The 13934-nt window shown below is 33.9% G+C and overlaps 1 protein-coding gene across 2 annotated transcripts in view; it reads right to left on the reverse strand.

Moving 5' to 3' along the window:
• The window catches only part of LOC145294078 (adhesion G protein-coupled receptor L1-like), a 1162895-nt gene that overhangs the window by 547179 nt on the left and 601782 nt on the right, over positions 1 to 13934 (reverse strand). For both annotated transcript variants that reach the window (XM_080141133.1, XM_080141131.1), the window contains exon 7: positions 2629 to 2748. In XM_080141133.1, coding sequence (XP_079997259.1) covers positions 2629 to 2748 — 120 coding nt within the window. The remainder of the gene's footprint in view (positions 1 to 2628; positions 2749 to 13934) is intronic.

Here is a 13934-nt window from a genome sequence, read left to right on the forward strand (position 1 = left end):
ATCAAGTAAGGTCTTTGGCTTACTTGCAGTTTCATCAAATACATTTGTATGCAAAATCCGATCCCGCCTTTTGCTAATTCCTACCATCTGATGGGAGAGAAAAATATTTCTTCAAAACTCCGCGGATTAAGGACTATCCACTTATTAAGTATTTCCTTTTCAGATTAAATATGTTTTTAACTCTTTTTCAAAGTGTTCTTGAACATGTTTTATTAACTATATATATATATATATATATATATATATATATATATATATATATATATATATATATAATAACTACTTAATTTACTCACATAAAATTAATATACGAAAGTATAGATTTATGCGTAAACTTTAAGTATTTACTTCAAAAGTGCTCAAGGAACAGGTCAACTAGAGGCCAAATAGGCCTTTGTCTGATAAATGCATGCTCATTGGCTGATAGGAAGCGCGCAGTGGATACTAGAAAGCTGATTGGCTAACTAAAATCTCAATAGAAGAGGAGCGTATAAAAACGATAAACAACCACAGAATTCGCGCATAAGCCTGAAGAGTCCTAGAGTGGATAAAACGCGGAATATTCAGTGTAGCTTAATCGCCATATATATTTTATAAATTACTATATATATATATATATATGTATAACATGTCTGTATGCTACAACGTTTTCGTCCTAAATTTTATGCAATTATGCAATATGTAAAAAATATGCATAAAAAGAATTATGTGTAATAGTTAAATATCAATGTCAGATCGAGAAAAAAACTTATAAAGATTACCTCATATTATTCGATGTTTTGTTTTTGTATTATTTGGATTCTTCTGATTATTGTTCACGTCTTCAATGTTATTTTCATAACATTTCGGTCGCTGTAACGACCGGTGGATCCTGTCGAACTCTGGAATTTGCACAGAATTTCTTTTATTTAATCCATGAGGAAGGGAAGTAGCATGATCCTATTTTGTCAGTCATGGGTAAAAGTTCAAATAATTCATAATGGTATTTTTAGTGACGATCGCACTGAGGATTGAACCTTCAACCCACAGAACTGTAACATTTTGCAACTGAATTTTCTAAGTACTTTATCCATTGCTTTACGTGAACAAGTCTATTAGGAAATTTAGGAGACCTATCCCTATTTAGTTTTCAAGTGGAAATATAATAATTTATTACTATATATATAAGTGGGAATGTGGGAAGCTACTTTCAATCCATATACTCCAAGAATTTTTTATCAAGTCTTGAAATTTGATATATAGGGTATTCAGACATGTGGAACACTTTTTAATCGGATTTCATCAGGAAAAAAGGGTTGCTAAGGGATCAAAATTGACAAATAAAACTCGAGGGTCATGGAATATTTATCTGTTAGTCAACTGTTTCACGACTGTGCAAGCGCTAATAGTTCACATGACAAGTACTTATGTTAAGATTAGTTAGGTTTGAAAACACTTTTTAAAGATCACGCAATGCTGGCCTAATGGCTATCGTGCTGGACTCGTTGTCTTTAGGTTTTGGCTTCGATTTCAGCAAAAGTATTTTTTATTTATTTACAAGAAGTGAACTGTTTAGAAAAAAACATAATACTCGGATGCATAGGTCTCAGTTTCCTTCGTTTTTTTACTTAACTTTTTTAAAAGGAATTTAATGTTACGTTTAATACCGGGCAACGCCGGGTGCATCTGCTAGTAGCTATATAAAGTTGACTTATTTGTCGCAAGGACCTTGATATTAAAAGCCCAATGTTTCTTATTTGAAAGTAAATAGACTTTCTTATATACTTAGCAAATAATTTGCATATTTCTTTAAAAATTAACTTTTATTAATTCATTATGATTTTTTCGGTTTTGTTATTGAATGATTAGATTAATTGCATAGTTCTATTTGTGCATATTTTCTACATTGTGCATAATTGCATGACATTTGGGATTTTTGCGTAAATAAATGTGATTTGTCTGTCTGTATGCGGAACGGTCTTTATCAAACTACTGTCAATTTTTATCGACAGATTTGAAACTTGATATATAGGGTATTCGGAACTATAGAACAAAATCAATTGGGAGTTTAGCCGGAAAAAATAGGCGCTAAGGAGTCAAAACAAAAAAAATGGAACTTGGCAGGCGTAATTTGACGTAATGTCTATGCTTTACGCGTGCTCAAACATACATTTATACGTTAAATTACGTTAATGTGTCAAGTCTGAATATCATGTGCCGTTAGAATGATAGCGAATACAGGTAAAGAGCTAAATAATTTGGTTCTTTTTTAAATTTCGAAATCAATAATATATATTAGGTACAATATAATAATCAATACATATGCTTTATTATAATAATACGAAATGTGCATAAATTATCATATTTAAGCGTATTTTACGTGTATCTTGCTAGTACATATATATAAGGCAAAGAACGGTTCCAATATTTTTCCTGATTATTTATAAATCTTTAAATATTTAATTATAAGGTTGTTACTTTTCACGATTACCGTAGAACACATTTAAAATGTGCAGATATTAAATATTGGGGTGTTAGAACAAGAATCACGCATATATGCTTTATGTAAGTCAAGATTCATTTTAGCTTTTCATAGAGCTGTGGAACTGTTCATTAATAGTTCAGAAATCCGGACTTTTTAGTACTTACCAACTGTTGCGTTTGTTCCTTCCATATCTTCCTGTCCTGGGCAAGGTACGCTCACGTTTTTATCAGCTGGGGTACGGGACCACCGAATATTCTCTACGATCTCTTGATTACATTGCGCACCTGAAAAAAAATCGAAGCAAATGTTAGAAAAATTGAAAAAATTCGATAATTGTTTGTAACGAGAATACCTAGTAGTAGTAGTAGTAGTAGTAGTAGTAGTAGTAGTAGTAGTAGTAGTAAATGCTGGATATTGTGACTCTCAGGCGGCACCGGCTTCGCCAGAGAGAGAGCGGGAAAATAAAGATTAAACTGCGATGTTTCATATTTCAATAAAAGAATGTTGGGAAGATAAAATATTTAGAAAAATATTTACAACAATGATAATTTAAATTCAGTTTCAGTAAAATAAACCAAAACGTTGACCGAATTTAGAACAATCACAAGAATGACTTGTGGCATAAGGCTAACATAGTTACTAACAAGAAAGAAGGTTATAATATATACACGTAAAACACGAGAGAGAGAGAGCACGACTAGTTAGTCAGTTAATTGACCGAGAACTGGCTTAGAAATTAGTCAATTTATTTTTACATCCTTTTGTAACTAACGAACACATTATAGAAGGATGTATAACTCAACGAGAACGTTTGAAAACTCTGAGGGAAGTAAAGATGTATGTAAAATATAACCCGATGATTAGTGTTTACCTCGGAAGAAAACATTTTCATTTGCAGCGTGACAACCACAAGAAAAAACGAATCAATTGAAATAAGGTATGTCTACATTTTTCTGCTGGTCTATGTAGATTAAGATTATTATATACGTTTGTAAAAGAATGTTTCACGCTCATTCGTTTATTGTTGTAAAAGAACTGCATTCGTCATCGTAAAATGAATGTTTTTTATGAACTATTATCTCCATTATACATACATGTACTTGACAGTAATTATCTGTATAACATTCAGGCACACGCACACACAGAGGAAACAATTATAAGTATGTATATGATACATACAGAAAAAGAGACACTAGACGACACGACCCGGTAACATATATATATACTGGATGACATGATCCACTACGCTACATACGCGTTATGTATACACAAATATATAACAGGCGTTTTAAATTATATATATATATATGAAATAAAATAAAAATTACAATTAAATTTACCAAAATGATCATAGATGGTAAAACTAAAGTATATTATAAATATTAAAGCATTAATATTTATAAAGTAATCTCAACCAGATGTAAAAGCTCGATAAAACCAAATAGGAGATAGAGCTTTTTGTTATCAAGTAAGATCTTTGACTTACTTGTTTCATCAAATACTTTTGTATGCAAAATCCGATCCCGCATTTTGCTAATTCCTACCCTCTGATGAGAAGGAAAGTTTTCTTCGAAACTCCGCGGATTAAGGACTATCCACTTATGAAGTGTTTCCTTCTCAGATTAAATGTTTTTAACTCTTTTACAAAGTGTTTTTAACATGTTTTATTAACTGTTTGCTCTTATATATATATATATATATGTATGTATGTATATATGAAATAGAAGAGTTATGCATGCATTAAAGAGACACGAAATGCACACAAGTATGCTAAATTACGAAGCAAGCAAAGGGAAAAGGTAGCAAAAAATAGAGAAACAGAAGAGGAAATTTTGACACTAATGTCATAGCTTGTATTAGGTATAACAGGAACTGTCTCTATTATTGATGTGGGTTATACAAGGTTAGAGATATAAATTCAAATCAGAGTCATATTTGAAATCCAAGGCTGAGTTTGTTTTTGGCAGGTTATAATTTATGGAAATCGGTAAATATATTTGTAAAATAAACAAGCCAGTTGTGCGGGATCCCTCTACACGAGTGAAACATTTACTTTCATAATGACTAATGTTTGTGTAAAATTTCCAAAAATCCAAGGCATGGTTAAGAAAAGTGTGAAAAAATGAATAGATAAACGATTTAGAGGCAATTTTATCCCTATAATGTCCCTTTCTATGAGGTCAACCAGAGGTATCTCAGCAAATCTGTTCTGGCAAAAAATCACTTTCACTATTACGAATGTCTGTGCAAAAAATTTTTTAAATCCAAGGAGTTGTTGAGAAAACTGCGAACAAACCAACGGACGAACGAGAGTTAATTACTAGGTAGAATCCCTCTTTTGTTGGGGAACCAACAATAGATTTTAGGTGTTAGAAAGGGTGCTGTAAAAGGGCCAACAGGGGCCTGTGTGTGTTTTATCGAGACAACCTTTAAATAGACTAGTAATCAAGTTCTGCAGGGTTTACTCGACCACGTCAGTTCGAATTGCAGGGGCTTAATACTTGTCAAATTTAATACTTTTACAACGACCAACTAATGCATTTCATTGAGACACAGTAGATTAAGACGAGACATACACAATCCTTTATTATTACAAATGTTTATGTCAATTAAGCATCATTACCTATGCTTTAAATATAAATGTCAGTAGATTTACCGGAGCCATCATAACTATATACTTTTATTTCAACATAAAAATACGATATACAAGATACAACTGCAATATAGAAACTAACAAAGCATACACTTAAATTATTTGCAACATAAAATTTTTATTAAAGCAGTTATTAACGGACTGGGGCTGAGTCTCATTTGGTAAACTTCCATTGGCACTTGGATTGGCTTCTTAAATTTAGTAATGCTATTAAAGTAGACACGGTTTCTGTTTTCAAATAGAAAAGTTTTAAAGTTATAAACAAAATAAAATATATAGTTCCTTATGATATAATATAGAAATTAACAAAGCATACACTTTAGTTATTTGCAACACATAAAATGCTTATTAAAATATTTATTAAATCTCTGCGTGCTTTTCATGGAGCTAAATGCTATTTTGCTAATCTTTCAGAGACTAAGTGTTATACTTAGGTGCAAAACTAAAACAGTACTTGAGCAACAGCAGTTTGGATTTGTTCGTTTAAGTTCAGTAATTCTATTAAAATATACAATTGCAACTTTCAAATGATATATGAAATTTACGAAATGCTTAAATGTTAAAGTTATAAAGAAAAGAAAAAAACGTAGTTACTTTTAGTGGACCTTGAATAAAAATAGTGTAAATTCACGTCATCATGAAAAGAAACAGAACATTTATACTAAAAGTTGAAACAAAGTTTTACAGTTGAATTCCCTTCGTAACGCCAACCTGTTACAAATAGGGAGGACCGAATGGTTTATACATACAACCTCTAAGCGAGATAGTACTCAAGGTCTCGTGTTCACCGAACCAAGTTAATTAGAAGTCTAGGCGCCCAACATCTGTCATATTTAATACTTTTACAACAAGCATCTGATTCATTTCATGGACCATCACGAGTTCCGCATCACCTACTAGAATGAATGGCCAGTTAGGCTATTATTGCCAATATTATTTTTTTATATAACGGCCCGAGGTTTAAAATAGCATTTTCCCCCAAAGATGTTCAGATTGAATGGACATATCTCAAAGGATGCATCTTTAGAATGGCCTTGTGTTTCTAAATTTTTTAATTTTTTTTTTTAGATGAGGATTGATTTTTCGTATTATTTGGATACTTTAGACCACTGTTCTCACGTTGAGTGTTATTTTCACAACGTTTCGGTCGTTGTAACATCCGGTCTTCTTCGGGTGTATTGTCGTACTTAGGAATCTTTCAGTTCACAATTATCGGGCGTTCACTTTTAAAAGATTGGTATATATATATATATATATATATATATATATATATATATATATATATATATATATATTAGTCTGTTTACGATACAAACATTATTGGTTACATATGTGCGTACATGTTTCAGTGGAGTCCAATTCAGGGACAACAATTCAGACTAAAAAAGGAATCAACACTTCAGACCAAAAAAGAATATCGATTCTCTTTTTGGTCTGATGAAGTGTTGTTCCTAAATTGAGACTCCACCGAAATATGTATGCACATATGTAACCAATAATGTTTGTATCATAAACAGACTATATAGCAGGTCTGTCCTGCATTGGGCACTTGTTTAATTGAATTTACATCCAGGAAAACAATCGATACAGCCGGTGTATTATATATAGGTATATTTGGTAAAAATCAGAGGGGGAAAAAAGAGTGCTCAATACGTTAGTAGAACTAAATATTCAACCTCGGGTGTATTTACTTAAATTATTACAAGATGTTTTAATGGGATAACGAATTATTCAGTCTATATCTTCAGACGATTTAAGCTAAAATAAATTAGAAGGAATGTTTTTTGATTACGTATAGGTATTAAAAACCAAAAAAAAAGTTATAGTAATGGATATAGAGGGGAGAGAGGGAGGAGAGAGAAATAAAGGGATTGGGAGGGAAAAGAAAAAGTATATTAATTAAATTATAATTCAAATAGAGAGAAGGAAAGAAGAGGTTGGTTGTTAAAAATAATAAAGACTAAAAAAAGAAAGGGAAAACTAAGACAGAAAAAGAAAAAGATAAATGACGAAAATGGATGTCCAGGCGTTTCTGTGAGGGACGCCAAAGGAAACAGGCGACGGCTTGCGCAAGTCACCAAGTCAGAATTAGGTCAAAATGTCTGCAATCCCCTCTCTATTTATTACTCCAATTCTTGTTGGTTTTTAATACCTACACGTAATCAAAAAACTTTCCTTCTAATTTATTTTAGCTTAAATCGTCTGAGGATATAGACTGGATAATTTGTTATTCCGTCTATTGAAACAACTTGTAATGATTTAAGTAAATATACCCAAGGTTGAAATAATAAAAACAATATATAAGGGCCCGCGGTGTAATGGAGAAAGTACTTTGTAAAATTCAGTTGTCAGTTGCATTCTTCTGCGAGTTATAGGTTCAATATTCAGTCAGAGAGGCACTCAAAACTACAATTTCGAATTACTTAGGACGTCTACATAAAAACATGAGTATGCTAAATGAAGGGTTCTGTTCGAAATTCCGTGCAAAATGCACAGTTCGATAGTAAACACTTTTATATGTTTGGAGGTTGTGAAATAATCACTGAATATGAGAACACTAGTTTGTAGAATCCAAATAATACGAAAGTTGCTTAAGTGGTTCCATCATCGTTTAACATTTGTGTTCCAATCGGAAAGATACAAGAATTTATTTGATTCTTGTTTTAGAGAATTACTGCTGTTCGATTAGATTTAATGAAATTTAAGTTGACAATACGAAACAGTGAATGCTTTTCGTTTATTTACCGATGGTTTGCTGGCCTTTCAGTCTGTTTGGAGATTTCACAATAATGACAGATCGCGTCTTATCAATTTTCTACCCGGATTTCCAGACAGTCGTCTGTAATTACGATTCCATTTCCAATCCGATAATTATGCGCGCGGAGTCTCTTCGTTTTTCCTGGTGTCGGCGCCATCTTAATAGTCACGGTGGATTTGGGGGGAATCAGGGGGTTTGAGAATTTCTTCATTTTCTTTCGTGTTTCTTTGCTATATTCTTATTCTTACCTTTATTTTCCAATTTTTTTTTTGTCTTTTTATTCTTTTCTATTTAAGCATTTATTTTATTTGTTTAGTTTTATCTTTTATTTCTTATCTCAGTTGCCTTTCTATTTTTCTCCACTGCTCCACCGGCCCTGTTTCAATTACTTATTTACTATCAAGCAAATACGGCGTCGCCTGGGAATTAAAGTGCATTTCTGGTTTCATTTTAATGAAATTTTTGTATATTAATTTATTCATAACTAAATAAAATTTGCAGCAAATTTTAAACTTAAATTTCTACTTAAGATAATCAAAAAATTGTTTGAAATTTTATTTAGTCATAAATATATTTATATACAAAGATTTCATTGGAATGAAACAGGGAATACACTTTAATCTTAAGAATTGAATCTTTATGCCATGTTTGTAAAAAATAATTTTAATACAAATGAATATCACTTTTTGATTCCTCAAAATTTTAATGCAATTTGTTTAATCTTGATATAGCACTTTGTTTGCAATGCCATCCTTGAATGATGGGACAGTGCACGACAAATATCTATCCGTTTTGTTTAATCAATTTATTTCATTTTTATCTTTCGTTTCTGAGCTTCTATATCCTTCCTTCCACTTTCATGTTTTTCGATAGCTTCTTCTAATTTTCGACTCTCCCTATTTCACCCTTTCTTCGACCCCTCTTCCTCCTCTATCCGTCATTCTAACCTTTATTTCGACCTCTTCCTCCATTATTCGAATAGCCCTCTTCCGCCTCTATAGTGCTTTCGATTCTTGCATTCTTTGACGCTTACTCTGCCATTCTTCTTGCCTTCCTTTCTCCATCTCACCTGATCTTATATACTTCATTCGACATTTTCTTCAACCTTTTCCTCTATTTTCGACTCCCCTTTTATTATTTCTTTAACTCCTTCTCCTCCTCCCTGTTGTTTCCTCCTACCTTCATTTTTTGTTCGATATCTTCTTCAATACGTAGACTCCTTCTCCATCCTTTCTTCAACGCGTTCTCTTTCTCCTCCGTTTCCGTTCGACTTCCTTCCCCACCCTTTCTTTGGCTCGTCTTCCTTACGACAATTTATTCTTATAATCTTATCTCATTTTATCTCAAAGATAAATCGTCGTGGTTCATCATCTAAAGAAAACGTTTCGCGTATTAAACGACCAATTTCCTCAAAGAAAATTAATTTCTTTGTAAAGAAAGTTGCCCTTCTTGAAAACTTCCTCGACCTCTCGCAAAATGGACCCACAATAAGTCGACCAACCTCGATGTGATTCGTTCATTTTTCATTAATCTTTAATTGGATTAACTTCTTTTTTCAATAAACAGCCGTAGTTTTTGATTTGTGCTCCATCATTTCGCTAGACATTACCAAATATCAGAATCACTTCTAATCCGATTGATTCAAGTTCAATTCAAAGTCTTAATTTCATAGTGAGGAATTTATTCAATTCGCATAGGTAACAGTTGTAAACATTCGTAATGTTGCATGTTTAGTTGTTGTAACAGTTGTAAACATTAGTAATGTTGTATGTTTATAAATGCATATTACGGACTACAGAAAAGAAACCAATAAATGAGTTGACATCTTTGAAATAATGTATTCTCAGATACTAGGTTCTATTCTATGGTTGTGAACTACTTGAGACTTTGCGAATTGGTGAGTCCATGGACAGTCAGATTTTATGTCCACGGATTAACAACTTATAAATTTCAAGTAGCCTCGCAATGTTGTTCAAGTGTATATATATGCTAGCAGAAGTACCTGTCTCTGACCGGGTTTAAAAATAGTCATCCAAAAATGGACTGATTAATATAACAATGTAAATAACATAAATTCTTTTAAACTGATATTTATTTTCTACATACTTTTTGTGTCGTATATTCCGTTTGTCTTATAAATCTACAGACAGACAAAAAACACATAGGTAATTCCTCCATTGCTCGGATAATTTGGGGTGGGGATCAATTGTTCGATATATACCCCCTCAAACAAACATAATAAGGCAGTAGTAGTGGAATCATTATTGACAAAATATGCATGAATACTAATCAATACTAAAAAATGCATGAATACTAATCAGGTTTCCCCATTATAAGTGACACACTTGGAGCTTTACCCCTAGTATTGAGGTTGAGCAGTGCAACTCGCCAAAATCTCCCTCCCCACTGCATGCTGGGTTATCCTGCCATATTTGGTAACCTTACGTGTGTACATCAAACGGTATGAGCGTGCATACGATTTCCCCTTATAAGTGACCTCCATGGATACTCATCTCCATTGGTAAGGTGACTTTATCATATCCATTTCAGATCCTTGGTCCCTCTTCGATCATTGTATGTGATCAGTTTAGTATAATAGTAAACCATATAACAACCTATTCATATACAGACATTGACCCTTATCCCTGAGTGGCCATTGGGCCTTGATAAGTGGTGAACTCCATGTAAAAAAAAGACATACAGACGTTGAGAATCATTTTAGAAGATATATAATTATATAAGATTTATGCATACCAACCTCTGTAAGTTTAAGCGGGATGATCAGCATATAACAGAACGTCTATAATATAAATCTCACCTGTCTGTTTTAATGTATGTATGTATGTATGCTTGTATGTCTGTCTAAACTTTCGACAGAGGCGACGGATTTTCATGAGATGTGTATCATTCTAAAGTCGGTCCTTCGGATGACAAATACTGAAAAATTGGCTAAAAACATTAATTCCTTCACCCACAACTGTGCACTTTTTCTACAAGGAGTGGTCGCCCTTTTCGCCGATATTTTCGAAAGTCATCCCCTCTTTTCGATTGACTAGCCTTAATTTAAACCTACGTCACTTCCGGTTTGGAGAGGAACGTAACAGCAAAGACATAAAGTTCGTTTTTGTTTGTTTATTCACGTTTTATCGCTCCTTCGCGTTACGGGTTCGAGCCTGCCTGCCTACTATCATTTATTTGATTCAATTTTTTTTTTTTTTTGCTCAACACACACCTCCAAACACCCGACCAACGTCGGGCACTCAGACTAGTATATAAATAAACAACATTTTAATACATTCTAAAAACCAAGATTTAATTCACCTTACCCATCAAAAATATCAGTATTATTACGGATATATGCATTTAGTTTTTGTGGTATCGGTGGAAAGTGTAATTTTTGTTGTAGGTTTTGTGTTTGTTCTTTTTGTATATGAAGTTTATATATAATTTATATGTTGCTCAACTATTTTATAGCGGACATTTTTATTTATTAATGTTCTATGTTAGTTTTTTGTAAACATTTTTCTGAGATAGGGATATAGTATGTGCGGGTTGGATGAAAATCTTACGCAACAGTAATTGCATATATCGACTAAAAATATTAGAAACAATATTTATGAAAAGAAACGATCAAATATTGAAACAGTTTTTAATACCAATACTATACACTAAACGTATTCCATGATTAAAAACATTAATTATAAAAATTAAATAAGTAAATGTAACTAAATAGTATTCATAAATTAACAAATGGACAGGTTTGAAAAATAAACGAACTATATCACACAGATTTTCCCTCTTCCACATTCAAAACATTAAAAAAATAAATCCTAAAAATAACAGCAACAATCATCTTTCTAAAAAGAAACAAAAAAAACGCTATAGAGTTGGCTGAAATAATAACTCTTTGAATTGTCATACCAATTTCCACCTCAAACAAGACACCTTGCCCGCTGTGTCCAAACTATTCTAAAGAATATTCTTTAAAGCGGCAATTCTGACATATTCAATTAAAACTAATATATATCATCGACTCTCCTGTCGATTTCAACCAATGACGTTCTTACAACATCGTCTATTATACTTTATGTGAGTCGCAGATGACGTTTCAGTCCAGCCAATGATCTACACAAAAGTAAACAAATTGTGAAAGAGTGTGGATTGTTGAAGTATACGGATGAGACGGCGGACTATTCTTCACTTCATCCCCTAGTTTGACGCGTGTCAATAGATAACTTTTATGCACGTAAAAGTATTTTAAAAGAATATATATACAATTACAGATGTATACATATAAACATGTACACCAACATTATATATATATATATATATATATATATATATGAACTGCGAAGAAGGTAGGTTCCCACTACCGTGTTAGAAAGATACTAACGACCGAAAGTATCCTATACCTCTATAAGGAACCATTCGTCCATGTATGGAATATTGTTGTCATATTTGGGCTGGCGCATCTGCCACTAGTCTCTCGCTCCTAGACAAGGTTCAAAATAGAATCGCCAATCTGATAGGTCCTGAAATGTCATCTAAACTTCAGTCCCTGTCCCATCGACGAAATGTTGCATCCCTCTGACTTTTATACAAGTACTTTTTTTTTTACACAGTGATCACCACTTATCAAGGCCCGGAAGCCACTCGGGGATAAAGGTTATTGCAAGTACATTACGTTAGTGTGGAGATTTGCTGAAGTGTTTACTTAAGGGGGCGGTTCATTAGGAATTTGTTAACATTGGACTTGAAGACATCCAAGTTGTAGTCCGGAGGAAAGCAGGCAGACGGAACAGAGTTCCACAGGCGTGCAGTTCTAAGAAAGAAGCTTTGTTCATAGAATCCACGTTTAGATTTAGGCACAGATATAGAGTGGGGGAAATTTTTCACACTAAGCCACAAAGTCTATTTTGTACTCTGTCAAGGCAGGATAGGCTGTTTTTAGCAGCTCCTGCCCAGATATGGCAACAGTATCCTATCCTTGGACGTACTTGGCTTTTATATAGATAGATTTAACGGTGAGTGCTCTGAAGAACTGCAAGCACTTGTGCCCTCTCGACGTAAATACCCCCGACAAACCCGACAAGCAGCTAAATCCCACCCATTCATAGTAGAGATCCCTAAATGTAAGAGAGCCTTCTACTCCAGTAGTTTCTTCCGCAGGACAGCTAGACTTTGGAATTCCCTGCCGGGTCCCTGCTTCCCCAACTGTACTGACATGCAGAAGTTCAAGTGCAACGTGAACCGACATCTTGCTGCCCAACTCCCTACACAGTACCCCTGATGCAAATGTCCTTGATAGTAGCCCCCTACAACAAATTGGCAATACGCCTTGTTTGGGGTGAAAATGTAATAAAAAAAAAAAAAAATATATATATATATCCTAGCTTTATATATCCGGCGTCGCCCAGTCGAAATATATTGTATGGCGAATGGAATCTGGTGCCAGGGACGCTGGGAAAATGGTGGGACCCTTCTAACACTCCAGAAGATATCTCACTACTAATGCAATTCTCTATCTGTATAAAAGCCACGTACGTCCAAGATGGAGTACTGCTGCCACATCTGGCTAGGAGCTGCTAAAAACAGCCTATCCTGCCTTGACAGAGTACAAAATAGACTTCGTGGTTTAGTGGGGAATGCCCTTTTCTCTTCCCTGCAACCTCTCTCCCACAGAAGAGACGTTGCGAGTCTGTCTTTGTTTTATCGTTATTTCCCTGGCAGGTGCTCGTCTGAGCTCCAATCCCTCGTCCTCCCTCGCCAATCTTTCACGAGAAACACCAGTCTGGCTGAAATTACTGTCAATAATTTTCCCCCACTCTTTATCTGTGCCTAAATCCAAACGTAGATTCCATGAGCAAAGCTTCTTTCTTAGAACTGCACGCCAGTGGAACTCTCTGCCGCTTGCCTGTTTCCCACCTGACTACAACTTGGACGTCTTCAAGTCCAACATAAACAAACTCCTGACAAACCACCCCCTTAAGCAAGACGCTCTATCAAACCCGCCAATACTAATGATTACTACAATACTATCTTATTGATTACTGTACACG

The sequence above is a fragment of the Euprymna scolopes genome, chromosome 15, assembly GCF_053919585.1.
Source record: "Euprymna scolopes isolate OS-2025 chromosome 15, ASM5391958v1, whole genome shotgun sequence".
Classification (NCBI taxonomy): Eukaryota; Metazoa; Mollusca; class Cephalopoda; order Sepiida; family Sepiolidae; genus Euprymna; species Euprymna scolopes.